This window comes from Pseudochaenichthys georgianus, chromosome 12 (assembly GCF_902827115.2).
Source record: "Pseudochaenichthys georgianus chromosome 12, fPseGeo1.2, whole genome shotgun sequence".
In the NCBI taxonomy this organism is placed as follows: domain Eukaryota; kingdom Metazoa; phylum Chordata; class Actinopteri; order Perciformes; family Channichthyidae; genus Pseudochaenichthys; species Pseudochaenichthys georgianus.
In genome coordinates, this window is record NC_047514.1 from 24,218,176 (window position 1) to 24,232,595 (window position 14,420).

General features: G+C 40.9%; 1 protein-coding gene across 1 annotated transcript in view; it reads right to left on the bottom strand.

Moving 5' to 3' along the window:
* Positions 1-2,514: 2,514 nt before the first annotated feature.
* The window catches only part of ttll11 (tubulin tyrosine ligase-like family, member 11), a 28,923-nt gene continuing 17,017 nt past the window's right edge, over positions 2,515-14,420 (bottom strand). The window contains 3 exon segments of the mRNA XM_034096640.1: positions 2,515-4,514; positions 5,918-6,024; positions 7,008-7,250. Coding sequence (XP_033952531.1) covers positions 4,198-4,514; positions 5,918-6,024; positions 7,008-7,250 — 667 coding nt within the window. The 3' untranslated portion in view covers positions 2,515-4,197.

Here is a 14,420-nt window from a genome sequence, read left to right on the forward strand (position 1 = left end):
GTTGCCTCTTGTCTGTCTCATTCTGTTATATGTAAATTAAGATTATTTTGCGTGTGGGAGCTGCATCTCATGCGCATTAAATACTCAAGCAGGCCTAGATAGATAACAAGTTGCTCGAGACCATATGCTCAGACGAGCGGTCCAGAGACAGAGTGAAGGGTACGATGTGACCTACATAACGCCTCATTGGTATTCCCCACAGTGGAGCAGAAAGACTGGAAATAACGGGGAATTCTTTAGCAAAATGTCTCTTACAGAATTAACTGTTGTTGTTTTTTTAAATGCTCACACTTTGTTTCTAAATATAGCTCAAAGCCAGGCGACATGTAGTTATCATGAAACAGTATGTTCCAATGGGGAGTGTGGAGCTCGTTAACAGCGGATCATTCTCAGGTGTATTAGAAGGAACGCTCCTGGGAGGCTAATTGCTCCCTGAGAGTCACACTTTGGCCAAGTGGAACCATCTCTCTGGGCATTAAGGTGTCAGGCTCATGGGACACGAGAACCACATTAATAAAGTAAACATGTCATGGTATAGTATGTCCAAAAATATGAAAAAAAGCCTCATATTATAGTATTTATAGTTTTTCTAAAAGAAAAATGTGTCAAATAAAGCATGATATAGAATGTTCTGTTTTTTAATCATCAAAGTTTAGTATGTCCAAAAATAAATGTGAACAAAAAGTCATAGTATTTGGATAAAAATGTTGTAGTATAGTTTGCCAAACATCATAGTGTAGTTGAAAAAAATATCATAGTAATCAGAAAAATCTGGAGAAAAAAGGTCATAGTATGTCGAATAAAACATGGAAAAAAGTAATAGATTAGACTGTCTTAAAAAAATATCGTAGAAATATGAAAGAAAGTCATAGTATTTGAAGAAAAAAAAGTCATAGTATATTTTGTAGGGAAATTGGAAAAAAAAGTCATAGTATAGGAAGTCGAAAAAAAACAATATTTTGTAGTTCATAAAAAAACAAAAGAAAAAGTCACAGTATAGTATTTTGAAAAAAAACGTCTATTCTTCTAGTATGACATTTGTTTTAGACATACTATACTATGACCTTTTTTCATGTATTTCTTTGAACAATAAACTATTACGGTTTTTTTCCGACATACTATGACTTTTACTACGACATTTATCTGGACATACTATGTTTAAAAAAATGTTTCGACATACTGTGACTATGACGTTTTTTTCATATTTTTCGTATGACGTTTTTTTGGACACCCATACTATGATGTTTTAAACATTTTTCGACATACCATACTAACACCTGTTTTCAACATACTATGCAAACGTTTCACCATATAGGCAACTATGACCTTTTTTCATGTATTTTTTCATAACTATGACGTTTATTTGGACATAATATGATGTTTAAAAAAAATGCAACTTCATCATATAGTTTGTCGGAAATTTTGAAAAAAGTCGTATAGTGTGTCGAAAACACCTTTGTATTAAGGAAAACATAAACAATTATATTATAGCATGTCTTCCAAATACGTCATAATATAGTATATCAAAAAATATGTAAAAGTCATGGTATAGTACAGTATGTCGAAAAAAAACATAGTTCATAAAAAACCTGAAAAAAAAGGTCATAGTTTAGTATTTGGAAGAAAGCGTTGTAGTGTAGTATGTCGAACAAAAATGTAAAACGACATAGTACTGTATAGTATGTTTGAAAAAAACAGAAAACATGTCGAAAAATACGAAAGATACTTCCTAATATAGTATGTATGGCTAAATATGTGAAAGAAAGTCATACTATATTGTTGATAAAAAGGAAAAGTCAATATGTCAAAAATAATTAAAAACGTCATAGTATGTTGAAAAATACGAAATAAAGGTCATATTGACGGAAAATATGAAAAGAAAGTCATACGTTTTTTTTTTTTTTAAACAACATAATATGTCCAACAAATGTCATGTGTCGAAAAATGTGAAAAAAGTCATAGTATGTCGTAAAAAACATAATAGTTTAAAGTTCATAAAAAAACATGAAATAAAAGGTTATAGTAAGTCTAAAAAATATATTCTAAACGGCAAAGTAAAGTATGTCTAAAAAAAATGTCATAGTATATCGAAACGTTTCTTTAAACATCATTGCAGGTCGTATTTTCTATTAAAATGTCATAGTTTAGTGTGTGGACAAAACATGAAAAAAAGTCATAGTATAGTATGTTGAAAGAAATGTTTTAAAACGTCATAGTATGTCCAAATAAACATCATAGTATGTCCAAATAAACATCATAGTATGTCCAAATAAACATCATAGTATGTCCAAATAAACGTCATAGTATGTCCAAATAAACGTCATAGTATGTCCAAATAAACGTCATAGTTGTATGTCTGAAAAAGAGCATACATGATTAGCAACATAGCTGGTGAATAAAGAACACTAAAGAGATGTTTAGTTTTTTTATAATAAAAAGCTAAAGTTAAACATAGTTCTTTCAAAATAAATATTCATATATATATATATATATATATATATACATACACACACCTTCAGTTCAAAGAGCAAAATGACTTTAATTATTTTCAGTGCTATGAATACATTTCATCCATATGATCGATCACTGTTAATAACCTCATATCTACTTCATAGAAACAAACATACTGCAGAGAATATGTTAGTCCTCAGGACGTATCGTGGACACACATCTGAGAGACTGTTAAACCGGTTCCTGCTGCATCTGCTACAGTTGGATTGTTCTTTAGTGCGTCACGTCATGTAATCAAATAAGTGTAAAAGAAACAAACGTACAATTCAAATATGAATGTTCAGTGAGTCGCTGTAGTGTAAATAACTTAAAATAACAGCCATGGTCGTATCGTCATGTTGTGAGGAGGGGCCACAGGATGAGGCTTTACTACAAAAAGCTATCTGATTGATTAGTAAACATTGCATCTGGTTTAATTGGGACATTTCCTGCCATGCAATAATCAATTCCCAAAAGCAGTTGCTTTTGGGAATTGATTGTGCCTTCAGAGAGAGCATCCTGGAGACTGGGGGTCTGAAGGCTGCCTGACTGGAAAGGCTGCCTGACTGGAAAGGCTGCAGAAAAAGAGGATAAGTGGTGGCATGGCCTTTTCCCTTTGAATACGTATTCACTTAACCCATCACCGACGGGCTCACGGAGCTGCGACACACAGCTGAGCCACGGCTGTAAAGAAGCTTTCATCATCGAGCCAAACACAAATAAATACAGTACACACACACACACACACACACACACACACACACACACACACACACACACACACACACACACACACACACACACACTGACACACACATTGTGCTCACAAATGCTCGGTCACCCTCTCATCCGTCTCTGTGCAAATGTCACAGAGTTGTTGTGCAAATTCAAGAATATAAGGACACTCCCTCACACCCAGTTATTGTGGGTGAAACTCAGGATGCACGATGTGCGGGGGACGATCACTCATCAGCCAATCAGGGGAAAGGTTGTAGCTTTCTGAAGGAGGAGAAGATTTGCCAGATTACATCAAAGCATTTCATTTAAATTCTCAGGCAAAAGTTAAAAGTATGTTTTTTGATGTACTTTTGTCCTTAAAAAAACCAAAGTACATTTAAAGTGTCAAACTGTTAATAATAGTGATGTTAGATTTGGTTTCATTTTAAATATGTTAAAATACATCTTAGCCTTTCTTCAGGTTTGCATATGAAGTTCTTTTAAAAATACAAAAATGTGAATATTGGCTTCGGCTGCACGGAGCACAGATGTGTGGGCTGTGTGTGGCTGAAGATCACTCAGCCCGTTTACCCCCATCGAGAGGAGGCCGGAGCGTCTCCTCGTGTGAGTCTCAGTGAATAGCTGCCCTGTAGAATCAGACCATTTAGTGAACGCAGCCCCTCCTGGCCGGACCACGCTGTTCATATATGATCTCAGCAGGGGGGGGGGGAAGAAATGCAACAACCTTCTGGAATCCCATGTTCTATTTCCTCTCCAACTCTCCCCCCTGCAGACCCCCCCCCCTCTGGAGAAAAAGCAATCAGGCTGAGAACGGTGCTCCCGCAAAGTGAGCCAGCAGGGGTCCTCCTCTCAGCTCCCATCATGCACTGCTTGTGAGAGCTGAGAGGAGGGGCTGCTAATGTTGCAGCTCCTGGGGAGAGGGCTACAGGCGTGGTTTGGGAGTGGGACCCCCCGGCTGGAGCCCCCCCCTCAGTTCTCCAGGTTGGCCCTGAGAGAGCGAGGCTTGAGTCTCTGGTGCAGCCGGTAGTCCTGGCTGGCGGCCCGGCGCAGGGGTCCGGGGGAGGAGAGCTGGGGGTGGGGGAGGGGCAGGGTCTGAGTCCTGATGGAGCGAGGCAGGGCCCTGCTGCAGCTCACCGAGCGCCTCTCCTCTCCGCCCGGGGGGGGGGTCTCCAGCTGGGCCTCACACAGCTCCAGCAGCGAGGCTACCTGCTCCCTCAGAGGCTGGGACTTGAACCTGCGACCCGCCAGGTAGAAGAAGGCCTCCACAAAGGCCTGGAGTCCCATACCTGCAACACAGTGAGGTTCAGAGGAGAATCAGTTGTGACAAAGCCAATAAAAAAAACTAAATGCAACCCAGACCCTGGTTCTGCTGGAGGTTTCTGAGCTGTCACTCCATGTTGCTGTCACCAAGTGTTCGCTCATACTTGCTGCGTGTCGGTAAATAGTGTCTAGACTTGCTCATTACGAAAAGTTCCCTGAGAAAACTTCTTCTATCAAATGTCAAAACAGAGAGAGTTTCCATGCAAGGCCAAGATGTCGGTTGTTGTAATACTCATGTTGGCCACAGGAGGCTACAGTGGATCACTACCCCTCGTTCCAATGAGGATGAAAGCATGCAGGTTGACATTTCTTCATGCTGTATAATGTTATGTTCCATAACTGTCCATTTCACCCGGCAATGAAACAATAGAGAACCAGGTTTCTTTCTCGACACGGCTTCTGTAGATATGAACCGTGTGTTAACACAAAGGTAAGAAGCACCCAGAAGAATACAACACTAGTCATAGTATGTTGAAACAACATGGCATGGCATAGTATGTAAATAAAATAACGTCATAGAAATATGCAAAATACCTTTTGAATTGTCATTAAACAATTGCCAAAGCTCTGATAATTACTCCGTACTTTGGCCTCTGTGATTGTCGATCAAGAAGAGGAAGACATTATTTGCAGACAAAAAAAGAAAATGAGAATAATGAATAAAGATGCCAAAGCACAGAGGAGCGACACGGTGAGTGTGTTGCTGTGAATCCAAACTGCTACAGATCCCAGAAGCGAGCGTTTTCCTAAATGCCTCCATGTGTCCTTTCAGAACTTTGCTGCATGTCCCCAACATAGAACAACATCCTATTGTGTCGCCTCTTATTGCTTCCCCACAAATCCTCCAAAGCACATCCAGAGAAGTAACAGCGCCCGCCACTCGAGTGCCTCTGAGTACGTGTGAGCTCATTCTGAATTCAGCCCACCACCTCCTCCGTACAGACCCTTCCATCCTTGTCCATGTGATCTCCATCCATCCGTTCCGCCTCGCAAACATTCCTCGCAAGGTGCAACGTCTGAATAATTCATGTCGGAGAGTCACTTGGCTGTCACATTGTGATCTCAGCTCATTTACGCTGGCGCACGGCGTCAGAGGGAATCTGACAAAGAATGACAAGCAATTATCTCCAAGCACGTCGTTTGCTCCGAGTCTCGAGGATATCGGGCTCTCTGTCCTTTACTGTACATGTTGTTCCCTGTGTGTGTCTGTGTGTGTGTGTGTGTGTGTGTGTGTGTGTGTGTGTGTGTGTGTGTGTGTGTGTGTGTGTGTGTGTGTGTGTGTGTGTGTGTGTGTGTGTGTGTGTGTGTGTGTGTGTGTGTGTGTGTGTGTGTGTGTGTGTGTGTGTGTGTGTGTGTGTGTGTGTGTTACCTGCTTCTCTCGAGTCAGCCATTGTCCCTGACCAGCGGCGTGTGATGTCGATGTACAGGATGTCCACTGAGGCCATGGAGAAGTTACTGTTGCTCAGCTTGCAGGTCCTGAAGACACGGTGGAATCACACATGTCAGTCGACACGTTTCAAATCCACCGGAGAAGTTAGTAACTCCTCCCCTTTGCAGTCAAACATACTGTCAACAGCTCAAGGACATTCAAACTCATCACAATCACATTATGATGGAATACAGATGCAAACATCACACAACTATTTGGGGTTATGCAATACCTAAGGAATGCACAATGATACACTTTAGGAATAAATAGGATTATATGAATTATATTGATAGATATTTAACCAAGATATTATTGATCACAAGCAAGAATAACGAGAAATTGGTATGAAACTGAATCCCCTACAGAAATTATTTTAAAGAGATAACTGCTATGAATAAAGTCATCTATCGTCTTAGAGAGAGGACATGTTTTATTTGAAGAAATGTATCATTTATCACACAGATGTATGCAAAGACAAAAACTCAATAAATATTAAAGTTTCAAAAGTCAAGATGTTTTTAAATTGTAAAATATCCATAAAGAAAAGTAAATCTGTTTACAGGTCTGTTTCATCTGGGTGTTGAGAGAGGTATCCATAGAGCTCCTAAGGTTGCTCCTAAGGGCACCAGATTGATGCTTTCAACATTTAAAAAAAAATCTTCCCCAAAAAAAAATGGTTTTGTATAACCCAAAACAAGGAATGGATCTATACAACTGTTTTATGTAAATAATACATCATTACATATATATTACATTTGTAACTTTTTCTTGAAGAAGAACACAGGACAAATGATTTATACATAAAAAAATAATGCCATTCAAGATCATCTTTATTTGAAATAACGGGCACTGAAATCATTGATCGTTGAGAAAAGGCCACTAGCTCAGAGGACAGGGCATTCGTACTCACGGCATCCGACTGCTGGTATGCTGCCACTATGAATGATCTTGATTGACAATCAGGAAGTCATGTAACCGTTATGGCAGAAGCTAACGGGGACCCAATAGCACACATGGATGAGCCGTGTACCTGATGAAGGTCCGGAAGGCGGTGGGGCCCAGCCGCATGTTGCCTTTGACCCCCAGGAAGCGGATGAAGAGCGCGGCGATGCGCTCCACCAGCCGCAGGTAGTTGAACTGTTTGGTGTATTTGGGGTAGACCTGCTTCAGACACAGAGAGGGCAGGGCTCCTTCATCAGGGCTCCTGTCCTGTGGCTCCGCCTCCATGGGGATCTCCTCCCCGTGGTCCAGCCCACCCGCCCTCAGGTTGGAACTATGGCAACCAAATGGTAGGAGGGAAATGAAAAGAAAAACATATTATATTAAAAATGTATTGAAAAAAGAAAGCAGTTGATCGAGCATGTGGATTAAGGACGACTAAAGGCCCTACTTTACTGCTCAGGCCCTGCAGGAGAGAAGCTGGAGAACAAAAAGCCACCCAGAGTTCCATGTCACCTCAGGACGGGCGTAAAGCAGAGATTTACTTTTGGGTATCCCTCGTCTCTCAGCCTTCTCACTGCCTGTGCTCACATGTAATGCAACGGTAGATACATCTACACGCGATACATGTTGCATGTAGAATTAAAATATGTTTTGAATGCTTATAAAGAGAAAGTTAATACTCCTCACAAAGTTTGGAGACTTAGTTAAGTAAAAAAGGAATAGTACTTATGATGGGAGTAGCAGTCTGACTCATGAGAAACGTCCCACCCAGCAGAGCCTCTGGAGAAGCTCCACAGTGCTTTTATTCTATATAAGACATAAGTCAAGTCAAGCCTGAGCATGAAAAACTAAAAGAGCAATATGGACCGTTACATGCACACGCTGCTGATGGTGGACTCATTTCGCTTTCAGAGGTTCATTATTGACGTCATGATAGATGCTATGAATGCTGGTGAGGCAGAATATAAAAGCACTTATGTCCGTTTGTATATTCAGCATCACTCTCACAAGAGATTTCCATGCAAATGAGGAAGTCGAATCTGGTCTTAAAATCTTGAAAGAAAAGTTTTGAAAATGTTTTATGAGATAGCAGACGCATTCACGATCCCTAGTGAAAAGGGAGCCCGAGGAGTTTCTCTTGAAACAAAGTCCTGCTTGAAAGTGTCTCTCCTAAAAAAGGCATTATGTGTATTGCCAAGACCTTCAAAACGTGTTGAATCAAAAATTAAAAACTTGATTGTTAAAAGTTAAATTATGATATGCTGTGGAGGTCAAGGGTATCAGGCTCAGTTAAGAAAAAGTCCTGACACAAAATAAATGTATGTTTTATATTTAGCCAAAAGGTCACAAAAAACACATTATTCAATAATAATAAAGTAAAAATATATGCTTAAGCATCTTATTTAGCCATTAACATCTTTGTTTTTTCATTTGTTTTAATCTCAATTTTTTGTAAACTTAGTTCATAATCTCATTTTGAAAAACACTTCTGAACGCACCGTACTTCTTTACTTTATACATTCAACGTGCAGTTTTAGAATCATTTATAGTAATATAATACGTTGGTTGGTTTATGACAGACGGCTCCGTTCACAATCCTTATAGCTTTTATCTGTAATATAGCATTAGTCATGGTTTCGCATGCATTTCCCCAAACTTCCCCGCAGTAGGTGCAGGGTGTATGCAGGAATCCTGAAGACCTTTTAAGACCCTTTCCACACATTTTAAGACCTCATCGCCTCTTGGAGTTCTAACCGGTTACCTTGGCGACACACTTTACCTCACATTGACTATACAGCATTGATTGTCCTTCCTCCTTATCTTCCAACCATTTGGACGCAGACTTGCATTTCCCCATAACGATGTTGTTTAACAACCGGCTCAAACGGACCTTCGCGCTATCAAGCAGTGAGCGTGCGATGTCCTGTTCAGATGACGTCAGACCCAACGGGATGCCATCAATAAACTGCACAGAATCACACTACACACCTACGCCATGATTACATTCAGGCAGACTGTAGAATACAACCTCTTTGGACCATTTATATACTTTTTGAAAACAAGCTACAAAATGTAACACCTTGGAAAATGCCGTTTAATACTTTTTAATAGCCTTAATCTTCGCTAAATTGATTTATCAACTTTTAATACTTTTTAAGACCCCGCGGACCCCCTGACACATAACAGGGAGGCAAACTCATCAGGTATGAAAAAGGTGACAAGGATCCGAGCCCCCCGACCCCACGGAATATCGGCTTTAAAATGAGGAATAACAGATGATTTTAGCAGTCAGAACAACTAAAGCAGTGTTACTAAGAACAGAAACGCCAAAGAGTCACATCTAATATAAATATATATAAAAGCATTTATTTTAATTGTGTAGCAGTGAGTTTAACATTTTGGCAGCACTGTTGAGCATTTTGAAAATGTATTTTCATGCCTCTGTGCAAGGCTTAGTCTTTCTATCTTTATGGCCACTGGTGTAAAGTAACTAAGTTCATAAACTCAAGTACTACTTGGGTACAATTTTGAGATACTTGTACTTAAGTATTTCAATGTTTCTTTTGCTACTTTGTACTTCTAATCCACTACAGTTCAGAGGTACATGGTGTACATGTATTTAATCCCTTTAGTTACTTCACGGATGTGGATGAATGATGTGAAATATAACCAAGTGTTAAATCAGACTTTAGTTCCACCTGGAGTAAATCCACCAGCTACCCTGCAGTCTACACATTCATTCAGACTAGCTGCACCTTCACCAGCTTTGAGAACACTTTCATGATCAATCATTATAAAACACATATCACATATAGTATTCTGAAATGGACCAATCTGCACAATGACTACTTTTACTGTCGCTACTTTAATACTTTTACTTGAGGAACATTTTGAATGCAGTATTTTTACTGTAACAGAGTATTCCTACACTCTGGTGCTTCTAGTAGGCCTACGAGATCTGAGTACTTTTACTGTCGCTACTTTAACTTGTTGATGATAATACTTTTGTACTTTTATTTGAGGAACATTTTGATTGCAGGATTGTTTCTACATTCTGGTACTTCTACTTTTACTCAAGTACAAGACCTGGGTACTTCTACTTTTACTCAATTACAAGATATATACTTAAACCACCTCCGTTTATAGCCTATGAAAAAAACTAATAGAAAACGAAGGCTAAAGCTAACGTTAGCAGATAGTGATGCTAGTTTGCTAGTTAGCTAGCTCAACGATAATATTGCGACAGAAAAACTGTTCAGTGCACATCACGCTCTGCGCTCCGACAGGGAGCTCTGAAGATCATGTGACATAGACGCCAGCCATCAGAATGAATGGTGAAAAAAACGGGGTTTGTCAAGAGCACATGGTGTAGTCCAAACGATAGCTGGGGATTCTGGGTAGTGTAGTGTCTTCTGCCATCCTTTACTCCTGGGAATGGACGCTCACATTACCTTTAAGGGCAGCCGACATAAACGAATGCCGTGTTTCCATGAGCGTCAAATCCCGACGCAGATGGGAATACATTGCAATCAGTTGAAAGCTATTTGCGTCCCTTTATGACGCTGAAGGAGCCTTGGAGCGTCACAACTGGACGCCACGGACACTGACCAAACGTCGCTATTGGACGTTTAGGGAGTGAGAGTGTGTTGTTCTAACAGCTGTTCACCAGCGGTCCAACACAGTGACTCCGGACAACACAGTTAATATTAACGAACGCTATAGGTAATGTAGCTGCTGAAGCTAGCCCATCATCGCGGAGCAGCAGAGCCTTATTATACATCCATGAGCAGAGCCGACAGGCAGGAAGACTCGAGCACACAGCTCGCGCTTCATTATAATATATACAAAAAGAACACCATGCGTGTCATGATGGCATAGCAGCTTGCGGCCGCAGATTACTCCGGGTCCCAGACCCCCCCCCCCATACCCCAAAAATATTTGTATTGCAGATCTACATAAATCACACAAACGACCTATTTTGGATTCAAAACGGCGAATTTCGCCGGATACTTATTGCATCCCTGCATAAGTAATGAATTTATATTGAAAACGTCTAATTCACAATAAGCATGTGATGAGCATCAAGTCTGATTGGTCACAGTCCCACTCATTTCCACTTCTTTAAGGTCACAATGCATTCATCTGAACGATGCGCTCTGCACCGCCTGCCTGTGTCTCGCTGCCAGCTCTCCCGTTGTGCCAGGGATTGTCCTCCTTCTCACAGAAAATGAAGATCAGTCAGAAGTTTCTGCACATCCTCACCCTCAGGAATGTGTGGGAGTGTAGACTCTGTGCTTAACAGACATCTCCCACTCTCTATGTTGGCTTTGCAGAACTTGTAACTGTAGGCCAGTATCAATTAGGCCTCATCATTTGTTTAAGTTCATTGTGCAGTGAATTTGAATAAATGCCATCATATCATAGCAACCTGAGCAGAGGTCTCATTCGTGAGAGTCAGTGACAACACCTGTGTGCGTGTGCAGCGCCTTAAATAAGCTCCAATGTTCAACACAAGTAACGAAGGAAAGGCAAAGGGGATTCAAACGTCAAGGGGATTCAGTGCTGCTGACTTTTAGGAGACAGTTTCTTTCTCCATGAATTAGTAAGCAGTGTGAATGGCACACAGAGAGCACTGCTGAATGTTTAATAGAATCAATCATCCCTCAGCAGCCAGAAGGACACCACCCACATGTATTTAGACAGGACGGCTGGGCTAAAAACAGACACATTTTCACCAGAAGCCAACAGACAGGCAGAGAGACAGTGAGGGGAAGGTCCCAGCAGAGGGAGGGGAGAAAAGGATGGAGGCTAGGCCAGGAAGAAAAAGTTGGCAGGATATTAAAAAGACTCAGACGCCTGGTGCTAAAAGCTAGCCGAGTGTGCGTGAGACGAGGCTACGACTAATGTAGCTGTCATTACACTGCAATTATGGTTGTTCCGGCCTCCTGGTGAAAGAATCATCAAAGTGGTTTCAGACTGTCGAAAGTCTTAAAAGGTAGAATTCAGGATGGATTGGCTGAGTCACACCGAAACACAAACAGAACAAATTAGCCTCCCACATGTGTGTAAATCAGGTGTGTGCGTGTGATTTAAAATATTAACTTTTTTCACTTGTCCCTACAGTATCACCACAACTACAAGAATCACAGAAATATAACGCATCAAGAAGTATAACATTAACAACCTACTACATCTATGAGTCCCATGAAAGTGTTAAAATGTGACATCTCCCTAATCTGCAGCTCCCCTCGGCTTTTTGGAGCTTTAACACAGGCTCCAGATCATTACTGCAACTCTTTTGGTTCACCCCCCCCCCTCTCATGGACACATTCACAAATAAGAGATCGCAGCCCCCCTGATAAAATCACCATGCAATTATTATTTTTGCAAGTGCCATCTGCCCCATCTCAAGGTCTGATTCCTAAAAGATATTGAGCTAATTATAATGCAGCGCAAACACAACCATAACGCGTTTGCATCCGATTGCAATTATCCATTTGGCAATAAGGGCCAAATGTTGCCTTCATGCCAAGAGCACAGTTGGCAGAACAATGGCAGAGAGAAATGAGAAAAGAGAAGTCAAGCTAAAGGTCCTGGCTGACTCAGGAAAGGTATTTCAATCTGATAGTGTGTAACCTATTTGGGCTTTAATGTCCCAGTCTGTGAGCGGAGCGCTGCTTCAAAAGCACACCTCCAGACTCTAAAATAATACACTGTATCATTCTTTATAGAGCACTTAACCACAAAGTTATTTTCAACATGAGGGAATTCGAAAAACACAAGCAATGTCAAGGACAAGTGCACATGTTAAATTATTAAATGTATATTATTAAAAGAAGATAGACATGATTTGAAGAAGAAGCATAAGTTAACACATGAGTTAGTGTTGTGTTATGCTAATGATGCTCTGCAATGGCAGTATGTGTTAATAAGCAACTATTTGTTAACACAGTTACAAGATGTCGACATGTAAATCATTTGTTCACATCTTGTTTCTGCTGCCCCCAAGTGGCCAAAACCTAGTAATGCAGCTTTTAGATGAAGGTGTAACGTGTATGATGCCTTAGTTATCGTGTCCCTCGCACACTATTTTAACAAATGTGTTCCTCCAAATATGTGTTGTTTGTTCCCACCCACACATCTCTCATGATGACTCATAAATCACCCTCAGACATCACACACAGGATGAATGAGCTGTGTGTCCCTGATACCATCACAGAATACATCCCCATTAGCCTCTACCCCCTTTTCTCCTAGATGACACTTTTTCGCCCTTTTGTTTGCCACTTTATTTTTAGTTATCTGATTTATATAAGGTCTCACTCAGTCTTCTTTATAAGAAAAACAGTTGTATCTCTGTATTGTGTGCCTGGTCAGTTCTCCCCTCTCTTCCACTTCATCTTGACAAGTCAGATTCATACGTGGGTGACTTCAGTCTAAACTCTGCGTTCTGAGCGACTGAATCCCATACATCCCGCTGCACACCAGGGGGGTATACTGCGAAGCAGGATTTTCGCTTAGCCGGCTAAATTCAGTGAAAACTCCGGCTTTCCGGTCATCCGAAGCTGGTTCTCTTTTTAGCAGGCTAGATCTCCATGGTAATATATGCTAAGCAGCTAACCTGGTCGGGACCAGGGGCCTATACTGCGAACCTGGTTCAACCTAACCTGGATATGTTTGAGTTAGCCGGTTGGCCTAATCCAAAACATACGCGCTCTCGCTAAACTGTACTATGACGCTGGTTATCAAGTGGATCGCTCAAGCCAGCCGTGTCCTATCTAGTTAGGTGCGCGTTCACATGAAAGGGGTGGTATTTGGAGCATTCGACCAATCACAAACATGGAGAAGCGCACTGACAGCGCAGCGTCATACTTCCTGAATGAAAAGTGAACTTTAATACTAGTCAAAAATGAAGAAGTTAAACTTTAAACATCCATGACTTAAACACTTGATCCAGAATCAAAGCCACAGAGCTGCACCTGCAATGTGAATAGAGCTGGTAAAAGAAAAAGTGTTTGAATGCGTACATTAACAGGTTTATGATATCACTGCCCCGTCTAAAACACGATCTGACTTCAATTACATTTGTCTCGAGTGTTTCGTCAACTTATGTGTTGCTTAAAATAATACTTCTGCATACAGTATGTGACACTGTGAGTGCTGCACGGCCAGATACGGCTCAGCTGACTCAGATAAGGAGATATATGATACATTATGAAGTGATATGCCGCGGACTGTACTTAATGTACTCTGATCCGGTTACTTATGTTGTGGCCGATATGTAAGTAAGCTTTCTTAACGCTAATGTTATAACAGTCAGATTGCTCTGAAGATGGGAGGTGATATTCTATTAATGTTCACGTTCACACAGTCGGTGATTTTTGCCGGCCGTCTTTCCTGCAACGGCAGTTTTTCTGTATTTCCTTTCTCCTGTAATATGACTTGATCGCTTTAAACTCCGCACACTGAGCTCTGATTGGTCAGCAGGCGGTGCTTTCAC